The sequence below is a fragment of the Bufo bufo genome, chromosome 3, assembly GCF_905171765.1.
Source record: "Bufo bufo chromosome 3, aBufBuf1.1, whole genome shotgun sequence".
Taxonomy (NCBI): domain Eukaryota; kingdom Metazoa; phylum Chordata; class Amphibia; order Anura; family Bufonidae; genus Bufo; species Bufo bufo.
The window spans coordinates 569,878,817-569,903,414 of NC_053391.1; the positions used below are offsets into that span (position 1 = coordinate 569,878,817).

At 44.2% G+C, this 24,598-nt stretch overlaps 1 protein-coding gene across 1 annotated transcript in view; it reads right to left on the bottom strand.

The window, feature by feature from the left end:
• Positions 1–241: 241 nt before the first annotated feature.
• LOC120996036 (retinol dehydrogenase 7-like) overlaps positions 242–24,598 on the bottom strand; it is an 84,303-nt gene continuing 59,946 nt past the window's right edge. Inside the window, exons 3-5 of the mRNA XM_040425698.1 lie at positions 22,662–22,920; positions 1,790–1,953; positions 242–1,670 (exon numbers count right to left, since the gene is read on the bottom strand). Of these exons, the coding sequence (XP_040281632.1) occupies positions 1,450–1,670; positions 1,790–1,953; positions 22,662–22,920 (644 nt within the window). The 3' untranslated portion in view covers positions 242–1,449. The remainder of the gene's footprint in view (positions 1,671–1,789; positions 1,954–22,661; positions 22,921–24,598) is intronic.

The following is a 24,598-nucleotide window of genomic DNA, read 5'->3' on the forward strand; positions in this document are numbered from 1 at the left end:
GACATAAATGATCCCATTTTAGAAACTACACCCTTCAAACTATACAAAAATGGTTTTAGAAAGGTTGTTAACCCTTCAGGTATTCAACAGGAATTAAAGCAAAATAGAGGTAAAATTTTACTTTCTTTTGCAGATTTTCAATTTTATATGTTTCTTACATTTCATAAATCTGCATAATCTGTAAAAATTGTACAATGCACACAAGTATTAAAAATTCTATGAAACACCTGTTGAGTGAAGTGCTCGCTACACCCCTTAAATGATAAAGTAACAACAGTACATAGATATAACTACCACAAACACATAAAATTCTGATTCTATACTGAGACATAATATGGTACAATTAGGGTGTGACGGGCTAGGTCCAGAACACGTCAATGAGTTGGAAACAGCTTGACATTGGCATAACTGTGGATCCTAGCCATTCACACCTAGATAATAAAACCATAGATTTCAAAATCTGCATTCAGACTTGCAGGAACCAAGGACCCAAATTCAAAAATGTTCCTGGATTCTGCTCTGGAAACTCTTGACTTCAAGGTATTCTTGGGGAATTAAAAAATAGAACAACTAAAAATGCTTAAATATTACTTTATGATAACTTTTTTCCCAATTACCTTTTATTAGTTATAATGGCTCTTTATGTTTAGGGAGCAAACATTAGGAGAAATAAAATGGCAACCATCCTATTACTACACACAAAACCTGTCCTAATCACAAGGCAGGGCAATTTACTTCCCAATACTGAGCTAAAGAGCCACCTCAGCCTCCTCGCTGCTCTGTTGTCCAGGATTATAATCCTGAATACAGATGAAAGGATCTTCAGCTGAATCTCTGTAGGAATGGAGTTCAGGAGGAGACATGAAGTACAGACTGTGGTAATGTGGGGATGCGGTGTGCCACTGTAGCCAATGATTGTCCTTGGTGGGGACATTTCCCCAGGCAACACATGACCCAGCAGTGATGTTAGTATCATTTTTAGGTACAGCATGTTACTTGGACTAGTTAAAAAAAGCCAAAAGACCAGGCATCCCCTTTAAGGCCCATTAACACAGGCTGATGAATAGGTGAACGTTCCTTTCTTGCCTGATTTAATCTTTCATGCAGAGATTAAATTATTGTTGGTCAACAGCGCATAGACCTGTGTAAACAGGGATGTGCTGCCAACAATAATGAAACTGTATGAGCAAATGATCGCATTAACGACTGTTTAATCTCCTAAACTAAAGGTGATTGCTGCATGTAAATTAAGCAAAATGAGCGCCATTCAAATTGCCATATAGTTAATTGATACCCCATAGATTTTTATCAAAACCAATTACAAACCAATGTTATACAATATATCAAAATTTATGGCAGAGCATCGTTAAGGTAAAAATAGCCAGATTGGACTCTATATTACCTTAATGAAGATTAACATTTCAGTACTCAGCATATTCTTATATATGTTTATGCCACAACATGTGCTGGTTTGGGTAATGATCGACACATCAGATAATCAGATAAGACAGTAGGTAAGTAAGACACAGGCAGGTAATAAAGTTTGGTGTCCAGGCCAGCGGAATATCTTGTCCATGGGTGAACAGCAGTCAGGGCATGCTCCATGCAGTCTGTGACTAGGTTGAGTTTAGGGCTGCCGGTGCCAGTTAGAGAAGTCAAGTCCTTGGCGCCTGGATACAGAAGAAAAAAAAGTAATTAAAAAAATGAAATAATCTACAGGTTATTACACATAACACTTTAAGAGCTGCAAGAAGGAATTGTTTTCCCTAAAAAGAACATGTTGACTTACATTGATAATAGTACTGTTCTCCAAAGTAAGCTTTTAATTGTGTAGGAAGATTTGACCACAGGCGTTCTAGATTCTTCAAGTGAGGTTCTGCTGTTCCCAATGCTGTGCTAAAGGCACCCGGTTCAATTATAGAAACCGTCACTCCAAAATCTCGAAGCTCCCTTCTGCATAGAAAACAGAAAACAGAATAGTCATTTTCATTAAGATGAGGAAGATATTTAACCAATTCTTGAGAATTGTTAAGTGGATAATGTATCGTCGGAGAATAATATTAAATCTATGTTTTTATGTTATTCATTGGAGATATTTTTGTTATGCTTCTTATGTTTTTTTTATTTTATCAAAATGAAAAAATTCTTGAAATCTTGCAGTTTTCACACCAACCACAGAGGTCGCATTAGGCCAGTGCTTCTCAAATAGTGGGGCGCGCCCCCCAGGGGGGGAGCCAGGCTCCGTAAAGGGGGGCTCGTTCAGGGCCGGCCTTTGGGGTGTGCGAATTTCTTCTGTATAATGCCGGCAGGCAGGCCGGGCGGCCGGCGCGTCCCTCAGTGATGTCACGTGCCTGCGCCGCCTGCTTTATGAATGAAGCAGGCGGCGCAGACAAGTGACGTCACTGAGGGACACGCCGGCCGCCCGGCCCGCCTGCCGGCATTATACAGAAAAAATTCGGATATACGGTACTATTAGGAGTGAGGGGGGCATGTTTAATAACTTTAAACGGCGGCGGCGGGCACACGGAATCTGTGGATGGCACAGTTAAGGGGTGGGGGTCTGTGGATGGCACTGTTATGGGCTGGGGGGGCACTGTGGATGGCACTGTTATGGAGTGGGGGGTCTGTGGATGGCACATATATAACAGTGCCAGCCACAGATCCCCCTGTAACAGTGCCAGCCACAGATCCCCCCCATAAGTGTCCGTCATCCACAGATCCCCCCCATAAGTGTCCGTCATCCACAGATCCCCCCATAAGTGTCCGTCATCCACAGATCCCCCCATAAGTGTCCGTCATCCACAGATCCCCCCATAAGTGTCCGTCATCCACAGATCCCCCCATAAGTGTCCGTCATCCACAGATCCCCCCATAAGTGTCCGTCATCCACAGATCCCCCCCATAAGTGTCCGTCATCCACAGATCCCCCCATAAGTGTCCGTCATCCACAGATCCCCCCATAAGTGTCCGTCATCCACAGATCCCCCCATAAGTGTCCGTCATCCACAGATCCCCCCATAAGTGTCCGTCATCCACAGATCCCCCCATAAGTGTCCGTCATCCACAGATCCCCCCCATAAGTGTCCGTCATCCACAGATCCCCCCATAAGTGTCCGTCATCCACAGATCCCCCCATAAGTGTCCGTCATCCACAGATCCCCCCATAAGTGTCCGTCATCCACAGATCCCCCCATAAGTGTCCGTCATCCACAGATCCCCCATAAGTGTCCGTCATCCACAGATCCCCCCATAAGTGTCCGTCATCCACAGATCCCCCCATAAGTGTCCGTCATCCACAGATCCCCCCATAAGTGTCCGTAATCCACAGATCCCCCCCATAAGTGTCTGTCATCCACAGATCCCCCCCATAAGTGTCCGTCATCCACACATCCCCCCATAAGTGTCCGTCATCCACAGATCCCCCATAAGTGTCCGTCATCCACAGATCCCCCCATAAGTGTCCGTCATCCACAGATCCCCCCCATAAGTGTCCGTCATCCACAGATCCCCCCATAAGTGTCCGTCATCCACACATCCCCCCATAAGTGTCCGTCATCCACAGATCCCCCCATAAGTGTCCGTCATCCACAGATCCCCCGATAAGTGTCCGTCATCCACAGATCCCCCCCATAAGTGTCCGTCATCCACAGATCCCCCCATAAGTGTCCGTCATCCACAGATCCCCCCATAAGTGTCCGTCATCCACAGATCCCCCCATAAGTGTCCGTCATCCACAGATTCCCCCATAAGTGTGTGTCCGATCCACATTTCTTTCTTTTTTTATTCTCTTATACGTTAATAAGGATACAGTGTTATGCAGAGGTGTACTTATAGCAATTTTATAGACAAATGATACTATTTACAGTCGCGCGGGGGGGCGCGAAATGTTTTCTTCTTCCAAGGGGGGGCATGACAGAAAATAATTGAGAAGCACTGCATTAGGCTGACATTGCCTGTTCTGTAGAGCTGATCTCTCAATAGTCATCACGTGCTAGTAAGGCTACATCTGCGTTAGGCCTCATGCACACGACCATATGTATTTGGTAATCCGCAACAAACAGATCCGCAAAAATACAGATGATGTCTGTGTGCATTCCATATTTTGCAGAACGGAACAGCTGGCCCCTAATAGAACAGTACTATCCTTGTCTGTAATGCGGACAATAATAGGACATGTTCTATTTTTTTGAGGAACGGAAATGAATAGTTCTGCATAATGTCTGCAAAAAAATGGAATGGACACGGAAAGAAAATACGTTTGTGTGCATGAGGCCTTAGAAGCTCTGATCAGGGTTTCCATCAGAGTTAATAAAAAATAGCAAGGAGAAAAGTCATGTATGCAGGAGTTTTTTTCCCATAAAAAATGTTTCTCCCAAATGGCTGCCTAACAGATCATATCAATTCCTGTCAATTATGTGCCGAATCCAGTACTTCTATTATTTTCGTCTTATAACAGAGCAGAAGGGAAATAATAGTGCTAATGTGAAAGCAGCCTAATATTTCTATTATAAAGCTAAATGTAGATATCACAAGATTCACCTCCCCCTTTCTATGCACAGTGACCTCTGCAGGCCATATGATCACTATACAAATGAGCATATTAATATCTGTATAAATTGCTTATATAAATACTGTGTAAAGCAAGGTTTAATTGATTCTTTCCCGATACCTGGCAGCATTTCTACAGTACGCAGTAACTGTGTATGCGTACTAACCTTTAAGTGGGGCTAGGAGGGGCCAGGAGAGTAGAAAACACAGTTTTAGAACAGAGAGCTTAGCTCTATTGAAGACATCATCAGGGTAAGATGTCTTGCTAACATCGCCTCTCTTTTTCTCATATGGGAGTCGGCCGAGTTCCATGTTGGGCACTGGTCGATGGAGCCGGCCCATTTGTTGACGACTCTCGGTGACTGTTACTTTACTTAATCTTTGTCTTTATATATAATCTTTTATCATAGTTTAGTAGACTCTCTGCACCTTAGTTGTGTTAAGTATATGTTTTCCTGAACTTCTGATCCTACCATAATAGATATTTACCACTGTTATGTAATCGCCTTTAGAAATAAGTAGGACATGCAAGAGCTCTGAGGACACTATCACCTTAAAGCGCATCTGTCAGCATATTTGTACCTATGAAACTGGCTGACTTGTTGCATGTGCGCTTGGCAGCTGAAGGCATTTGTGTTGGTCTTGTGTTCATACGATGTGCCCGCATTGCTGAGAAAAATGAAGTTTTAATGTATACAAATGGGACTCTAGGGCCATAGCCGTTACACCTATAGGCTTTACTCTGCACCCTCTGCATTTTGATTCACAGGGCCTCGCAGTATAAACGTGATTACGCATGCCTGGCCCTGACAATCAAAATGGAGAGGGCGCTGCAGTTGCAGACAGAGCATAGCCTCTAGGTGTAATGGCATCGCCCCCATTTGCATATATTAAAGCATCATTTTTTCAGCAATGTAGGCACATCATATGAACATGGGACCAACACAGATGCCTTTAGCTGCCAAGTGTACATGCAACAAGTCAGCTAGGTTCATAGGTACAAATCTGCCCTTTAAAGAATTCTTAATTTAATCAGTCATATTGTATATTAGTGATGATCCTGCTGATTAAAACAATATTGTATGACAAAATTCCATTGCGCCATTCTGCAGAAAACAGAGTGCTGAGAGCCCCTGAGTTGCCAGTACAGATAATGGAAGTGGTAGTGACTAGGGTTGAGCGAACCCGAACTGTAAAGTTCGGGTTCGTACCGAACTTTAGGATTTTCGGACCCCGGACCCGAACCCGAACTTTTCAGTAAAAGTTCGGGTTCGGTCTTCGGCGAGTTAATGGCGCTTTTGGAAAGGCTGCAGAGCAGCCAATCAACAAGCGTTTAACTCTTGTGCCCTTAGAAGCCATCACAGCCATGCATACTAATGGCATGGCTGTACTTGGCCAGTGCAGCATGTGACCCAGCCTCTATATAAGCTGGAGTCACGTAGCGCTGCACGTCATTCTGCTCTTATTAGTGTAGGGAGAGGATGCTGCTGCTGTGAGGGAGAGAATAGGAAAGAATCAGTTATCAGAAGTGCTTGTTAACTCAGCGATCTACAGCGATTTTGTTTTGTGGGTGCAGTGCACAATTTTTTTACCCTGCTCTTAGCCCAGTGACACAGAAAAATGACTTTTATCCGTCTGTTAGATAGGTGGGCGTCGGCGGCCATTTTATGCAAGTTCAGTGCACCAGCACAGCATATGTGCATTTGTGGCAGTCAAATACAAGGTTTAAATACTGCAGTTATATTCAGGGTTTAAAAAAAACACCCTTTTTTTTGCAAGAAAATACATTTTGGGTCCTTTGCTGAATTTTTGACAGTTAAATACAAACTTTAAATACTGCAGTTATATTCTGGGTTTAAAAAAACTATATATTTTTTTTGCAATACCCTACATCTGGTGCCTATGCTGCATATGTCACAGTGAAATACAAGCTTGAAATACTGCAATTATATTCTGGGTTTTAAAAAAACACCCATTTTTTGCAAGACCCTACATCTGCGGCCTTTGCTGCATTTGTCACAGTGAAATACAAGCGTTAGATAGTGCTGGTATATTCTGGTATTTAAAAAAACACCCATTTTGGTCAAGATAATACATTCGCGGCCTTTGCTGCATTTCTGTCAGTCCAATACAAGCATTATATACCGCTGTTATATTCTGGTATTAAAAAAACACCCATTTTGGGCAAGATAATACATTTGGGACCTTTGTTGCATTTGTGACAGTCAAATGCAAAGTTTAAATACTGCAGTTATATTCTTGGTTTAAAAAAAAACACATTTTTTGCAAGACCCTACATCTGGGGACCTTGCTGCATTTGTCACAGTGAAATACAACCAGTCAATACTGCAGTTAAATTGTTGGTTGACAAATTAACATTTTTTGTGACCGTAAAGAAATTGTAAAAAATTAACAAAAGTTGTGTGAACCCAAGAAATGTTTTCTCTTTATAAAACCGACACTGCATTACTCTCAGTGAACTTAATTGTTGACTATTGGCGGTTATATTGTTGCCTGACATAAACCATCTATTAGTTTGTTGGGTGAACGCAAAGAATGAGGAGAGCGTCAAATAAGGGACGTGGCCCCGGTCGTGGTGCTGCTGGTGGAGCTCCTGTTGCAGGGAGAGGACGTAGTCGATCTGTGCCAGCTACACGCACAAGTGAAACACCTTCCTCAGGTGCGAGTAGGTGATAGAACCTTCAGCGTTATATGGTAGTGCCGAATGTGGCTCTACGAATGGTGAGGCCAGAACAAGTACAGGTGATAGTAGATTGGGTGGCTGACAGTGCCTCCAGTTCCTTCACATTGTCTCCCACCCAGTCTCCTGCTGAAAGATCAGAGTTGGCACCTGCAGCCCATGTCCATCAGTCCTTCTCCTCACCCCCTTGCAAATCAGCCAAGCAGTCTGAGCCCCAAGTCATGGAGCAGTCTCTTCCGCTTTTTGATGACTCTGCTAGCAGGGTTTCCCAGGGCCTTCCACATAGCCCTGCCCCAGAAGTGGAAGAGATTGAGTGCACCGATGCCCAACCACTTATGTTTCAGGATGGGAGGACTACCGCAGCACATCTCGGATGATGACAAAACACAGGTACCAACTGCTGTGGCTTTCTGCAGTGTGCAGACCGACAAGGAGGGAAGTGGGAAGACTGGGCGGAAGATGATGTGGAGGACGATGAGGTCCTCGACTCCACATGGAATCAAGGTCATGCGAGTGACCTGTGTAGTTCGGAGGAAGAGGCGGTGGTCGCACAGAGGCACAAGCACAGCAGAAGAGGGAGCAGGGTGCAAAAGCGGAGCGGCCGTCCCCTAGACAGTACGCCTGCTAGTGCCCACCGCACCAAGGCATCGAGCACACCAAAGCCAGCTCCAAGAAGTTCCCTGGCCTGGCAGTTCTTCAGACAATGTGCTGACGACAGGACACGAGTGGTTTGCACGCTGTGCAATCAGAGCCTGAAGCGAGGCATAAACGTTCTCAAACTGAGCACAACCTGCATGACCAGGCATCTAAGTGCAAAGTACGAGCTGCAATGGAGTAGACACCTCAAAAACCAAGAAAGGTCTCTGGCTCCTCCTGCTTCCTCTTCTGCTGCTGTCTCAGCCTCTTCATCCACCTCTAGAGTGACAGTGGCACCTGCCACCCCGCAAACAGAGGATGTGCCAGCAACGCCACCACCTGGGTCACCAAGCATCTCCACAATGTCCCAGGGAAGCGTTCAACTCTCTATCTCCCAAAAACTGGAGCAAAAGAGGAAGTACCCCCCTACCCACCAGCGATCCCTGGCCCTGAATGCCAGCATTTTAAAATTACTGGCCTTTGAAATGCTGTCATTCCGTCTTGTGGAGACGGAAAGTTTTTAAAGCCTTACGGCGGTGGCTGTCCCACAGTATGTCGTGCCCAGCCGCCACTACTTTTCCAGGCGAGCCATCCGTTCCCTGCACAACCAAGTGGGGGACAAAATCAGGTGTGCACTGCGCAACGTCATCTGTGGCAAGGTCCACCTAATTACGGATACGTGGACCAGTAAGCAGGGTCAGGGACGTTATATCTCCCTAACAGCACACTGGGTAAATGCAGTGGCAGCTGGGCCTGAGGCGGATAGCAGTTTGGTGCATGTCCTTCCACCACCGAGGATTGCAGGGCGCTTCTCTTTGCCTCCTGTTGCTTCCTCCTCCTACTCCACTTCCTCATCCTCTACCGCCTCCTCATCCGGTCAGCATAAAACCTTCACCACCAACTTCAGCACAGCCAGGGGTAAACGACAGCAGGCAGTTTTAAAACTTATCTGTTTGGGGGACAAACTCCACACCGCGCAGGAGCTGTGGACGGGCGTGGAACAACAGACCAATGAGTGGTTGGTGCAAGTGAGCCTCAAGCCCAGCCTGGTGGTGTGCGATAATGGGCAAAATCTCGTAGCAGCTCTAGCTGCCTGGCGCATGTGCTGAATTTGGTGGTGCAGAGGGTCCTTAAAAATTACCCCGATATGTCAGAGCTGCTGCAGAAAGTGCGGGCCATCTGTGCGTGCTTTCGGAGTTCTCACCCTGCTGCTGCTCGCCTGTCAGTGCTGCAGCGTAACTTCGACCTTCCCGCTCACCGCCTCATATGTGACGTGCCCACAAGGTGGAACTCCACCTTGCACATGCTGGCCAGACTGTGCGAGCAGCAGCAGACGATTGTGGAGTTTCAGCTGAAGCACGCATGGGTGAGTCGCTCTGCGGAACAGCACAACTTCACCACCAATGAGTGGGCCTTCATGGGAGACCTGTGTGACTTGTTGCGCTGTTTCGAGTACTCCACCAACATGGCCAGTGCAAATGACGCCGTTCTCAGCGTTACTATCCCACTTCTATGCCGCCTTGAAAAAACACTTTGATGATGGAAGAGGATGTGGCACAGGAGGAGGAAGAGGGATCATTTCATAGGGTTTCAGGCCAGTCATTCACAAGTGGCCCTGAGGGTGGGTTCCTGCACCCACAAACGTCAGGTACACAATGGTCCAGCCAGGGCACAGTTCTGCAGGATAATGAGGTGGAGGATGAGGAGGAGGAGATGGAGGAGGAGGAACCGTGTTCACAGCAGGGTGGCATCCAAACCAGCTCATGGCCATCACTGGTGCGTGGCTGGGGGATTACAGAGGACACAGACGACACACCTACCTCAGAGGACAGCTTGTCGTTGCCTCTGGGCAGCCTGGCACACATGAGCGATTACATGCTGCAGTGTCTCCGCAATGACCGCCGAGTTGCCCACATGCTAACTTGTGCTGATTACTGGGTGGCCACGCTGCTGGATCCCTGTTACAAGGACAACGTACCGTCCTTAATTCCGTCACTGGAGTATGATTGTAAAATGCGCGAGTACAAGCGCACGCTGGTAGATGAGCTGCTGATGGCATTCTTGCCTGACAGCGGGGGGCATAGTGGAAGCACAAGGCAAAGGCAGAGGAGGAGGAAGAGGTCGCCAACGCAGCTGGGGCACCACCAGCACCTCAGTAGGCAGGGTTAGCATGGCCGAAATGTGGAAAAGCTATGTCAGCACGCCACAACAACCAGCACCACCAGCTGATATGGAGCGTCTTAGCAGGATGCAGCATTTCAGCAACATGGTGGAGCAGTATGTGTGCACACGCCTACACGTACTGACTGATGGGTTTGCCCCCTTCAACTTCTGGGTCTCCAAATTGGGCACATGGCCTGAGCTTGCCCTTAATGCCTTGGAGGTGCTGGCCTGCCCTGCAGCCAGTGTATTGTCTGAACATGTGTTTAGCACGGCAGGGGGCCTTATCACAGACAAGCACATCCGCCTGTCCACAGCCAATGTGGACAAGCTCATGTTCATTAAAATGAACCAGGCATGGATCTTACAGGACTTGTCCGTACCTTGTGCAGAATAGACATTTATACCGGCCTTACCCAGCCATTGTTATAGTACAGCGCAATTGCTCATTGTTGTATTTTTGATATTTCCCACTCTTTGGGGGTGTACCCTAATTTAAACAAAAAAATAAAAATTGAAAAAAATAAAATAGAAACCAAAAACCAGTGTTGGCTAACTCGTCCTCCTCCACCGCCGCTTCCACCTACACCGCCTCCTCAACCTCCTACTCCATATGGACCTCCACCTCATAGATCAAGATTTTTTATTTTTTTTTTTATGTATTTTATTTTAAGTCATTTCACTAATTTGTCTGATACATTGTTGGGTTACATATTCCAAATTTTGGGCTGTGATATACCCATGCTCTACCTAGTGGACAGGTTAATACATTTCACTAATTTGTCTGTTACATTGTCGGGTGAAATTCACCAATTTTTGGCTGTGATATACCCCTGCCCTAACTAGTGGACAAGATAATACATTTCACTAATTTGTCTGTTACATTGTTGGGTGACAAATGCTCATCTTTTGTGCTAGAAAGTACATTTGGGGCCTACACTGCATTTAGCACAGTACGAATCAGGTGAGGCCAGAACAAGTACAGACTATAGTAGATTGGGGGGCTGACAGTGCCCACACTTGCTTCACACTGTCTCTCACCCAGTACCCTGCTGAAAGAACAGAGTTGGCACCTACAGCCCATGGCCATCTGTCTTTTAACTCACCCCATTGCAAATCAGGAAAGCAGTCTGAGCCCCAAGTTATGCAGCAGTCTGTTATGCTTTTTCATGACTCTGCTGGCAGGGTTTCCATGGACCATCCACATAGCCCTGCACCAGAAGTGGAAGAGATTGAGTGCACTGATGCCCAACCACTTATGTTTCAGGATGAGGACATTGGAAGACCACCGCAGCACGTCTCTGATGATGACAAAACACAGGTGCCAACTGCTGCGGCTTTCTACAGTAGGCAGACCGACAAGGAGGGCAGGGGTAAAGAGTGGGTGGAAAATGATGTGGAGGATGATGAGATACTAGACCCCACATGAAATCAAGGTCAGTGACTTGTCTAGTTCGGAGGAAGAGGCGGTGGTCGCACGGAGGCACCAGCACAGCAAAAGAGGGAGCAGGGTGCAAAACCTTCTGTTACATTCTTGGGTGACATTTTACCATTTTTGCCGTGAATAAACCCCTGCTCTGCATAGGTGACAGGGACATAAATTTCAAAAAATCGTCTTGTTACATTGTCAGGTGACATTTTACCAATTTTGCCGTATACAAACCCCTGCTCTGCATAGGTGACAGGGACCTAATTTTTGTAAAATCGTCTGTTCAATTGGTGGGTGATATGAACACAGTTTTGCCGTGAATAAACCCCTGCTCTGCATAGTTGACAGGGCCCGAAATTTTTAAAAATAGTCTGTTCCATTGGTGGGTGACATTAACCCATTTTTGCTGATTAAAAACCCCTGTTCTGCATAGGTGACAGGGACTTAAAAGGTTTCTACCACCTCATTTTGACCTAATTAGCTCTCAGACACTAGCGATCTGCTAGTGTCTGATCTACCTAACAATGCTATTCTCAGACCTGTGTGTGTATCCGTTTCACTAAAAAACGAACTTTTATTAATATGCTAATGAGCCTCTAGGTGCTATGGGGGCGTCTTTTCAGCACCTAGAGGCTCGGTCTACTCACATTGTATGCCGCTCCGCTCGTCCGTTAAGCCCGCCCATCTCCTCTTGAATGCCATCCTCCATCTGAGCCAGTGGACGAATTCTCGCGCCTGCGCCGTGCGCGTCTATATTCGGCGCAGGCGCAGTGAATGTCTGACCGCTGCCTGCACAGACATCTCGGTCATCGGTCATCGCCTGCGCCGAATACAGACGCGAACGGCGCAGGCGCGAGAATTCGTCCACTGGCTCAGATGGAGGATGGCATTCAAGAGGAGATGGGCGGGCTGAACGGACGAGCGGGGCGGCATACAATGTGAGTAGACCGAGCCTCTAGGTGCTGAAAAGACGCCCCCATAGCACCTAGAGGCTCATTAGCATATTAATAAAAGTTTGTTTTTTAGTGAAACGGATCCACACACAGGTCTGAGAATAGCATTGTTAGGTAGATCAGACACTAGCAGATCGCTAGTGTCTGAGAGCTAATTAGGTCAAAATGAGGTGGTAGAAACTCTTTAAATTTCTAAAATTCATCTTTAATTGACGCGCGCCACCTCCTTTCATTCGATCCTTCGCTTTAACAATTTGTCCCATATTTCCGCTCAATCACATTTCAGCCATCCCTTGGATGTGGTATCTCTTTCTCACGCTCCCTCTCCGGCGTAGAACCCTGATTCGCCGCTAACCGTGATCAACATGGTATGCTCAGAAAAGAACATCGAAAGTTGATAGAGAAGATATCCAATTGAATCGTGGACGTCACAGGGACGTGCGATCAGGCAGAAGTTATCTAGAGTCAACAAAGCCGCAGCAGGGCCTCTCCTGTCTAACGTTTCCAAATCCAAAATACCCCAGTGACACCCCTATAATTTTTGATTAATCATTTCAATAACAGGGCATCTTAAGAGTCCTGTATTGTTATTTATCGTCACTACCTCCCCAAGTCGGGAGTGGGAAATTGCAGCGCGTCCCCTCCTTTACTTTGAAGATTCGGCTTCAATAATTTGTCCCCACATTTTCACTCGATCACATTTAATTTCGTACATTGACCTCCTTTGGATGTGGTATCCCATTCTCACGCTCCCTCTCCGGCATGGAACCCTGATTCGCCGCTAACCGTGATCAACATGGTAGGCGCAGAAAAGAACATTGAAAGTTGATAGAGCAGATATCCAATTGTATCGTGGACATCACGGGGACGTGCTACATGGTGGAGCAGTATGTGTACAAACGTCGACACGTACTGACTGATGGGTCTTCCCCCTTCAAATTCTGGGTCTCCAAATTGGGCACATGGCCTGAGCTTGCCCTTTACGCCTTGGAGGTGCTGGCCTGCCCTGCAGCCAGTGTATTGCCTAAATGTTTGTTTAGCACAGCTGGAGGGGGTTATTACAGGTTATATTTCCCAATGTTTTGGGGTTTACCCCAATTTAAACAAAAAAATAAATTAAAATTAAAACCAAAAACCAGTGTTGGCTACCTCCTCCTCCTCCACGTCTGCTTCCACCTACACCGCCACCTCAACCTCCTACTTCATATGGACCTCATCCTCCTAGATCAAGATTATTATTTTTTATTTTTAGGTATTTTATGTTATTTAAGTAATTTCCCTATCCACATTTGTTTGCAGAGCACTTGCCATGCTCTTAACCACATTTTGATGCTATTGCAGTCCTCTAGCCGTTTCCATGACTTTTTTAGAGCCATTTTAGTGCTCCAAAGTTCGGGTCCTCATTGACTTCAATGGGGTTCGGGTTTGGGGTCAAGTTCAGGTCCCGAACTCAAACTTTTTTGTAAAGTTCAGCTGAACCCGTTAAAACCGCACATCCAGGTGTCCGCTCAACTCTAGTAGTGACCCTGATGAGGTTTTGTGCTAATGTGTACCCCCTCATGCATTGCTCCCTGGAGATCAGTGCAGTTGGAATGTAATGTATAACCATTTATTTTTACTTGTACAGTATATAACTTGTGGTGCATCCAGCAGCAGCAAATCTAAAGTGCAGTTTCTGGCACCAGTCAAAGAGGTATGATGGCAGGTTGGAGGACTGTATATTGGAACTTGTGGGTATAGGTGTCCACTGTAAAGTTCAGACTTGAGCTTTATTTAGCCTAGCACTGGTATTGGTGATGGGTGTCTGAGCCATAGTCCCTCACCTTGCAGTGGGATCTGTAATGCAGGATTTAGTTGATCACTCTGCTGTCTTTTTCCTCAAGTGCTTTCTTGAAGAAGAAAAGTGTTAGTCTCTCTGTGGAATCTTATATTGTGCCCAAGAGCAGGAGCTCTGGAGTGTGCATCTTCTCCTTTAAGTAGCTAAACTGGAACTCCTCTCCTGGCAGGATGCAGGACCAGCCTACTTCTACCAAGAGGGAGGAACAGGTGGTTAGCCTTGTTCCTGACAACCTTTGCCAATCAAACCTCTTCTGGCTGGTTCATATGGCCAAGAAAATTAAATACATAACAATACATAGCAATAAAACAATTGCAGATACCTCCAGGTCTGGGGTACTGCAAGAGTTTCATTAAATATACAAATTAGGGCTTCAGTGCACTGATGGTTGGAGAGGGGCCATAGCAAATTTAGGAAAGCAGAACAGCTGAGGTGCACAGAGGAGCTTGGTGCACTGAAGCCCAAATTTACATATAGAATTAAACTGTCAACTTTGGAATGGCGCAGTAGCTCTGGAATTAGCAGCATCAACCTTAATCAACAGTGTTGCTAGTTTACTGTGGTGGATATTGCTGACAAGCTCCTTTTAACACATAGGGAATCATTATCCAGATGTTGTTGGATGTTCTGGATTTTGGTGGCTAAATATGTGACTTTTTCCTGCTCACATAACTTTTCTCAGGTGATGAGAAAAAAGGGAGGGGGTTCGGCAGGCTGGCAGGCCCAGCTCATTTATTATTTTTCCACGCCAGTTTTTTTCATTGAAAATGTTGTATATCTACACCAGCAAGGGAGCTGTTATATATTTTTTTATTGCTAGTTAATAAAGCTAGGCATGGTATACCAGAGTTAGTCTGTCAATGATTAGTAACATAGTAACAAGCTTATAAGGCCGAAAAAAAGACATCTATCCATCCAGTTCAGCAAGTTGATCCAGAGGAAGGAAAAAAAATAACTGTGAGGTAGAAGCCAATTTTCCCCACTTAAGGGGAAAAAAATTCCTTCCCAACTCCAATCAGGGAATCAGAATAACTCCAAGGATCAACGACCCCTCTCTAGTAGCTATATCCTGTAATATTATTACACTCCATAAATACATCGAGGCCCCTCTTGAACTCTTTTAGTGAACTCACCATTACCACCTCCTCAGGCAGAGAGTGCCATAGTCTCACTGCTCTTACCATAAAGAATCCTCTTCTATGTTTGTGTACAAACCTTCTTTCCTCCAGACGTAGAGGATGTCCTCTGTACTGACTCCTGATATATTTATACATAGTTATTAGATCTCCCCTCAGTCGTCTTTTTTTCTAAAGTGAATAACCCTAATTAGACACGTTATTTGTAAAGTGGCAGGACTATGTTCTCATCAAGGGCATATATGCCTCTTTTGATACAACCCGTTATCTTATTATCCTTGGCAGCAGCTGACTGACACTGGTTTCTATAGCTTAGTTTGCTGTTCACTAAAATTCCTAGGTCTTTTTCCATGTCAGTGTTACCCAGTGTTTTACCATTTAGTATGTACGGGTGACTTGCATTATTACATTACCTTCCCATTTGCATAACCTTACATTTGTCAGTGTTAAACACCATCTGCCACTTATCTGCCTTAAACCTCCAATCTATCCAGAACCCTCTGTAACAGTATACTGTCCTCTTCCGTGTTAATTACTTTAAACAGTTTAGTGTCATGTGCAAAAAAAATTATTTTACTGTGCAAGCCTTCTACAAGATCATTAATAAATATATTGAAGAGAATAGGGCCCAATACTGACCACTGAGGTACTCCACTAGTAACAGTGACCAAATCTGAGTGTGTACTATTAATAACCACCCTCTGTTTTCTATTACTGAGCCAGTTACTTACCCACATACAGACATTTTCTCCTAGTCCAAGCATTCTTATTTTAGATACTAACCTTTTATGCGGTACAGTGTCAAATGCTTTGGAGAAGTCCAGATATACGACATCCATTGATTCGCCGCTGTCAAGTCTAGCACTTACCTCCTCACAGAAACTGATTAAATTAGTTTGACATGACCGATCCCTCATGAAGCCATGCTGATATGGCGTTATTTGCTTATTTTCATTGAGGTACTCCAAGATGGCATCTCTTAGAAAACCTTCAAACAGTTTACCCACGACAGATGTTAAACTTACCGGCCTATAGTTTCCGGGCTCTGTTTTTGGACCCTTTTTGAATATTGGCACCACATTTGCTATGCAACAATTCTGTGGAACACTCCCTGTCCGTATAGAGTCCTTAAATATCAGAAATAAGGGTCTGGCTATGACATTACTTAATTCTCCTAGGAAATGGGGGTGTATGCCATCTGGTCCTAACGATTTGTCTATTTTAATATTTTTAAGATGCCGCTGTACTTCTTCCTGGGTCAGACAGGACACTTTTATTGTCGAATTTACTTTTACATTCTGCATTTCATCTGACAGTTTGTTTTCCTCAGTGAATACAGTCGTGGCCAAAAGTTTTGAGAATGACACAAATATTAGTTTTCACAAAGTTTGCTGCTAAACTGCTTTTAGATCTTTGTTTCAGTTGTTTCTGTGATGTAGTGAAATATAATTACACGCACTTCATACGTTTCAAAGGCTTTTATCGACAATTACATGACATTTATGCCAAAGAGTCAGTATTTGCAGTGTTGGCCCTTCTTTTTCAGGACTCTAAAATTCGCCTGGGCATGCTCTCAATCAACTTCTGGGCCAATTCCTGACTGATAGCAACCCATTCTTTCATAATCATTCTTGGAGTTTGTCAGAATTAGTGGGTTTTTGTTTGTCCACCCGCCTCTTGAGGATTGACCACAAGTTCTCAATGGGATTAAGATCTGGGAGTTTCCAGGCCATGGACCCAAAATGTCAACGTTTTTGGTCCCCGAGCCACTTAGTTATCACTTTTGCCTTATGGCATGGTGCTCCATCGTGCCTGGAAAATGCATTGTTCTTCACGAAACTGTTGTTGGATTGTTGGAAGAAGTTGCTGTTGGAGGGTGTTTGGTACCATTCTTTATTCATGGCTGTGTTTTTGGGCAAAATTGTGAGTGAGCCCACTCCCTTGGATGAGAAGCAACCCCACACATGAAGGGTCTCAGGATGCTTTACTGTTGGCATGACACAGGACTGATGGTATAGCGCTCACCTTTTCTTCTCCGGACAAGCCTTTTTCCAGATGCCCCAAACAATCGGAAAGAGGCTTCATCGGAGAATATGACTTTGCCCCAGTCCTCAGCAGTCCATTCACCATACTTTCTGCAGAAGATCAATCTGTCCCTGATGTTTTTTTTAGAGAGAAGTGGCTTCTTTACTGCCCTTCTTGACACCAGGCCATCTTCCAAAAGCCTTCGCCTCACTGTGCATGCAGATGCGCTCACACCTGCCTGCTGCCATTCCTGAGCAAGCTCTGCACTGGTGGCACACCGATCCCGCAGCTGAATCCTCCTTAGAGACAATCCTGGCGCTTGCTGGACTTTCTTGGACGCCATGAGCCTTCTTAACAAGAATTAAACCTCTTTCCTTGAAGTTCTTGATGATCCTATAAATTGTTGCTTGAAGTGCAATCTTAGTAGCCACAATATCCTTGCCTGTGAAGCCATTTTTATGCAACGCAATGATGACTGCACGCGTTTCTTTGCAGGTCACCATGGTTAACAATGGAAGAACAATGATTTCAAGCATCACCCTCCTTTTAACATGTCAAGTCTGCCATTTTAACCCAATCAGCCTGACATAATGATCTCCAGCCTTGTGCTCGTCAACATTCTCACCTGAGTTAACAAGACGATTACTGAAATGATCTCAGCAGGTCCTTTAATGACAGCAATGAAATGCAGTGGAAAGTTTTTTTTGGGATTAAGTTAATTTTCATGGCAAAGAAGGACTATGCAATTCATCTGTTCACGCTTCATAACATTCTGGAGTATATGCAAATTGCTAATATAAAAACGTAAGCAGCAACTTTTCCAATTTCCAATATTTATGTAATTCTCAAAACCTTTGGCCACGACTGTACAGTGGACAAAAAAATATTTAATAGCTTTGCTTTCTCCTCATCACTCTCTGGAACTTCCCCCTCATTACTCTGTAGTGGGCCGACACCTTCAGATTTATACTTTTTACCATTTATATAATTGAAGAACATTTTAGGGTTAGTTTTGCTCTCTTTGGTAATTACTCTCTCGGTCTCTAGTTTAGCTGCTTTTATTTGTTTTTTACATATTTTATTTTTTTCCTTATAGTTTTTCAGTGCTTCCTCACTACCCTCCTGTTTTAGTGATTTAAATGCTTTCTTTTTGTAATTTATGGCTTTCTTTACAGTTCTATTTATCCACATTGTTTTTTTCTTGTTCCTTAACCTTTTTTTTAGGACTCGAACCTGTGGCCAGTCATGTCCCAGGTGGTAGCTCGACCCCTAGGCTACCGTCCTCTCCTTGGACTGTTCTCTAGCTAACTTCTAACTACCTCTCTTGTCCTTGCCTTGACCTACTGATTATTCTAATCTCTTGCACCTGCTACTTCCCTATAAAACCCAGCCCTTGAACCCAGCCCTTTGCTGGTTATTGTGCCTCCAAGCCTGTAGCAAGCTTCCTCTCTGCTCCTCCACCGCTATTGCTGATTTACCATCGTTGCCAACCCAGACCGTTTTGACCTGCATTGACTTACTGCTTACCCCGACCACGCCTCCGTCTACTCCTGCTGTTATCTCGCTGCCATCTCTGCTGCGACCCGGACTGATTGACCACGCTACTGCCTCCTGCTTCTGTGGGCCTCTGCCACTGGACTCCATACTTCCAGCTCGAGTGTCCTCAGACTCAGGTGAGCCTCGATTGACACTACTCCGTAAAAACTTTTATTCCCATAAGGTATATACCTCTCAGAATTAGATTTTAGGATGCTTTTAAAAATATCCCATTTTGTGGCTGTATTTTTAATTTTGGGACTTTGTCCAGTTAGGCCTATGGCCTCTCTAAGTTGGCTAAATGTTGCTTTTTTGAAGTTTTGTATTTTTGTTCCTCCCTGAAGAAACACTCTTGAATGACAATTGGAAAGATTATTACTTTATGGTCACCACTTGCACATCTGTTGTTCTGTCGGTCTATTGGTTAATGCTAAGTCCAGTATGGCTGTCCCTCTAGTCTGGTCCTGAACCAGTTGGGAAAGGTAATTGTCTTTGGTTATCGCCAAGAACCTGTTTCCTTATGAGATATACAGGTTTCAGTTTCCCAGTCTATATCTGGGTAGTTGAAGTCCCACTAATTAACGACCTCATTATAGATCTGCTGCCTCGTCTATTTAGTTTAGTAGCAGATTTTCTGTGGACTCCTGGGTATATTAGGTGGGTTATAATCAACTCCTATTAGTATTTTATTATTGTTTTTGCCTCCATGTATTTCTACCCACAGTGACTCCACATGTTCATGTCCCTCACTTATATCTTCTCGGACTGTGTGCTTTAGACAGGACTTTACATAAAAGGCAGACCCTTCCCCCTCTCCATTTTTGCGAACCTTTCTAAACAGACAGTAACCCTGTACATTAACTGCCTTGTCATAGCTATCATCCAGCATGTCTCAGTTATTCCCACTATGTCATAGTCTCCTCACATATCACTATTCCAGTTCACCAGTTTTATTAGTCAGGCTTCTGGCATAGTATACATAGAATTAAGAGGTTTATGTATATTTTTTACCTTCCACCTTTCCTTCTGAACTGTTCTAGTCCCTCTTCCATTCCTCCTCCAGTTTCATTACCTTGCCCCAGTCTCTATCTGCACTATCTTCCCATCCTATAACGTAATTACCCTCCCCAGTACCAAGTTTAAACACTCCTCCAACCTTCTAGCCATCTTCTCCCCAACACAGCCGCCCCTTCCCCATTGAGGTGCAGCCCGTCCCTACGATAGAGCCTTAGCCAACAGAGCATTCGGCCCAGTTCTCCAGGAACCAAAAACCCCTCCTTCCACCAGTTCTTGATCCACTTGTTAACCTCTAATCTCCAGCTGCCTTTCTTGTGTGGCTCCGTGGTACAGGTAGTATTTCGAAAACACTACCTTTACGGTCCTTGCCCTAAGCTTGTGACCTAAATCCTAAAATCGTTTTTAAGGACACTCAACTACCTCTAACTTTGTCATTGGTTCCGATATGGACCATGCTGCTGGATCTTCTCCAGCCCCTCCTAGTAATCTGTGAACCGATGCGCGATGTGTAGAACTCGAGCGCCAGAAAGACAACACACCGTTCGACGATCCCGGTCTTTGTGACAGATCGCCCTATCTGATATCCCCTAATAATTGAGTCTCGCACTACCAGCACCTGTCTGGTCTGCCCTGCTCTCCTGGTACCCTGATTACTGGAGCTGACATTCCCCTGACTGGCAGAGGACGGGTCCAGCTGCAGCAGTGCTCTCCCTGAACTGACATACCCCTCATCTCTCAACCTTGAAACTTGTTGGGGTGTGTCAGATCAGGGCTAACCTCCTCTGGCACTCTTCCCTCTACCCGATTTCTAACTGTTATCCAGCTAGCTACCTCACTTTCCTGAGCCAACATCTACCCCATAGAGTGCTTGCTCAGTAAGCAGCAAACTCTTTTCCAATATTGTCAACGCTTCTCTAACTTACTGTAGTCCCTCCTAAAGTCCTGATCTCACGTCAAGTAATCTAAAGTTACACACTTAATGCAAATACACTCTGGAACTCAAACACGTGAACACTCACAAACTCGCATTGATTGTCTGCTTGTATAAGTTCAGCTCTCAAACCCGGACTTCTTTTTTTCCTCTGGATTCAAGGGAAGATTGTCAAAAGATCTGTAATTACCTTATAATAACATCTTTCATTAATGTCCCTTTCCGCTGCTCCTTAAAAGACAGTTTGCTATGGCTTGACTGCCTCTGGCTAAGAAGACAGACAGAGGGTGGTCCTTCACACTGCATGCCTGCATTAGGCTTCAGAGTGGAGGAGGCATGTCCCTCAGTAATCCAATCTGATTGGCTGGCGGGAGCTGCTGGCTACAGCAAGTGTGTATGTAAAGTGAGTGACAGCAGTTTTGGCCTCAGAGAAACTGGCAGATGAAGCCATCTTGAGAAGGTTCTCATATTGTAAATGTTTAAACAGCCATAACTAAGGGAAAAACTCAAGGAAAACAGTGGTATGTGAAGAAACTAAAGATTGCTTAATGCATAATGCTGCTGCAGCAGAAACATATGCCAAAATTGAATTTTTTTATGAAAACATGACGGTTACACTTTAAGTCAGTTGCACAGTCTGCTAGAGGAAGCGTCAAACTTATGTAGAGGTCTGCGCCTCTACATAACCTTGATGCTTCCTCTAGCAGTGCAAAGGGACTTAAAGGGTTGTCCGGGCTTTTGGTATTTATAATCTATCTCAGGATATGTAAAAATAAAACGTATTGGCCTCACAACCCCTGTAATAGCAAAGTAATTTTTGCAGTTCTTAGAGAGACAGTAGTGTTATTTCTGTGCTCTCTTATTTCCTGTGTCAGTACATTAGATAGTTAGTTTATATATATAATACAGATAGTTAGTGGGAGATAGTCAGTGTAGGTTTGATAGTGATATAGTGTAGCTGATTCTGCTGTCCATACATACATGCTACATACATAGAGCTGTAATGTCACAAGTTCACAACAATGCATCAATCACTAATAAGTAGCCAGACCTGTTAAAATGTGAAGTTGCACGTATTGCGCCTAAATATTTGCTTCATTAGTGTCGATTTCACAATCACGAATATATTGAAGCACTCTATCTGCATATAAAGCTATTGTAATGTTCTGCAGTGCCAACCATTTTCTACAGTCTCAGTAAACTTCTAGCAGCTTGAAAAATGTAGCTATAGTGACCCATGCCTGTACATTGCCGATTTTTGGCGATCAAGAAAATAATCTCGAATTTGCGAATATATGACGAATATTCTACCAAATATTCGTGAAATATCGCAAATTTGAATATTGCCCCTGCCGCTCATCACTACCTACCGCCAAGTCTGTCAGTGGGTGCACAGTTTGTGGGACAGGTTAATCTCTCTATAAGGGTCCATTCACACATCCGTGTGTGTTTTGTGGATCCGCAAAACACGGAAACCGGCAATGTGCGTTCCACATTTTGCGGACCGCACATCGCCGGCACTAATAGAATATGCCTATTCTTGTCCGCTATTGCGGACAAGAATAGGACATGTTCTATTTTTTTCAGGATCGGAATTGCGGACCCAGAATTAGAAATGAATGGGTCCGCAATTCCATTCCGCAAAATGCTGAACGGAATTGCGGATGTGTGAATGGAGCCTTACTGTTTGCCATTTAATATTTTATTTATGCACTGCCTACACTTTTGGACAAGAAAATACATAATGGTTACCTGAGACTATCAGATAAAGCTTCAACGCCAAATTTGGATGGACAGTATCCTCCCCCAACGACAGGTAGTCTTCCACCACAGCTGGAGACATTGACAATTCTCCCCCTTGCCTTTATGATGAGAGGCAACAAGTTCACTGTCACATCAAAAAGTCCCACTAAATTTATGTTCAGCACCTTCTCAAAATCTGCTCTTGTTTGCCATGCATTAGGCCCAAACGCAAATCCAAAGCCAGCATTGTTCACAAGACCCCATAAACCTGGAAAACATTGGAGATAAATGGTTATGAATTTGCTTAATAAAACTGTTTAAAGGGGTTGTCTGGGTTCAGAGCTGAACTCAGACATATCCCCGTTTTCACCCGGGCAGGCCTTCTGATATGATGCACTCCCTTGCCCTGGCACTGTATCGCGCAGGGCAAAGCCTTTTTTGTTAAAATTTTTCACTGCTAGGCGGAGGCTTCCTCTAAGCAGTGTTCCCGGTGACATCACCGACGCTGATGGTCTGGCTTTAATGCTGCCCTAGCTGTTTTATAGGCTAGGGCATCGCTAAAGCTGGTCCATTAGTGTCGGTGACGTCACCGGGCCCACTGCTTGGAGGAAGCCTTCACCTAGCTTACCCATGGAGAGCCTGGTACGTCATCGGATCTCCAGAAAAAACCCTGGTCCTGTGCGATTCAGCGCAGGGCAAATTAGAGCATCGGAGCATAAAATGCTTTGATGCTCATGTCAGGGGGCTGCCTGGGTGAAGGAGATATGTCCGGGTTCAGAGCTGAACCCGGACAATCCCTATATAAGCCATTGACAGTTTACTGACATTCATCAGGTACATAGGACACATACAGTATATAGACAAATAATAAAAACAGCAGTGAATTCAGTATATATTACAGAAGGATATAAGGCACCGGGGCTTAAGTCCTCTGGTGTGTCCATCCACCTATATCAAAATCAGAAGAAATGGCAGACACACATTATAAATCTAATTTTAAAAATGATGACCAAACTAAAATTATTGATTAAAGGTTGAAATTTGCCACAAAGTGCACTTTTAAATAAATTCGATGTCTACATAGGCATAGGAAAATATATAAAGAAATTATGCTGTAAAAAATACTTCAGAAAAAATCCAATTATGCCACACAATCCAAGTGCATCCACTTACCAACATGTGGATGCAAAATTAAAATCCAAAATGTACCCAAAACAGGAAATCGGGAAGGAGGTATTAGCCTTTAAAGGGGCAGTGGATGCTGAGATAAGAAAATTGAAAGTTCAAGGGAGAAAAAATTGTAATCTAACTAATGAATAAATTCAAGCTTTTCAAGATCTCCAGCAGAACCAACAAATAACTATTTGCCCCGCCGATAAGGGCGGAGCTATAGTTATTCTTGATACTGCAAAATATGAGAAGGAATGTCTGAGAAAATTGGCAGATAAGAATTCTTATCAAAAATTAGAAGGATACCCATTGGAAACCTATGACACACAATTGAAACATATGTGTGATGATGCAAAATATAAATATATCATGAATAAAAATGAGTATGATTATTTAATGGGTACCCAAAAAAAGTTACCTGTTTTTTACTGCATTCCCAAGGTGCACAAAGACCCCATAGATTTGCAGGTCGACCAATAGTTTCTGGCATCGGTTTGTTAACATGTCATTTATCTCATTATTTGGATCAAGTTTTGCAACCCTATGTTAAAGAAATTCCATCCTATTTAAAAAAAGTCACAACTATGGTGGTTAACATTTTTGAAGATCTAACATACCAACCAGAGTGGATTATGGCTACATTTGATGTAAGTGCCTTGTACACATGTATAGACCATAATCTTGGATTGCGAGCGATATCGAAGATCTTGACCCAAAAGAATGATTTAAAAATAAAACAGATACAATTTACTAGATAGTATACAGTATGTTTTGAC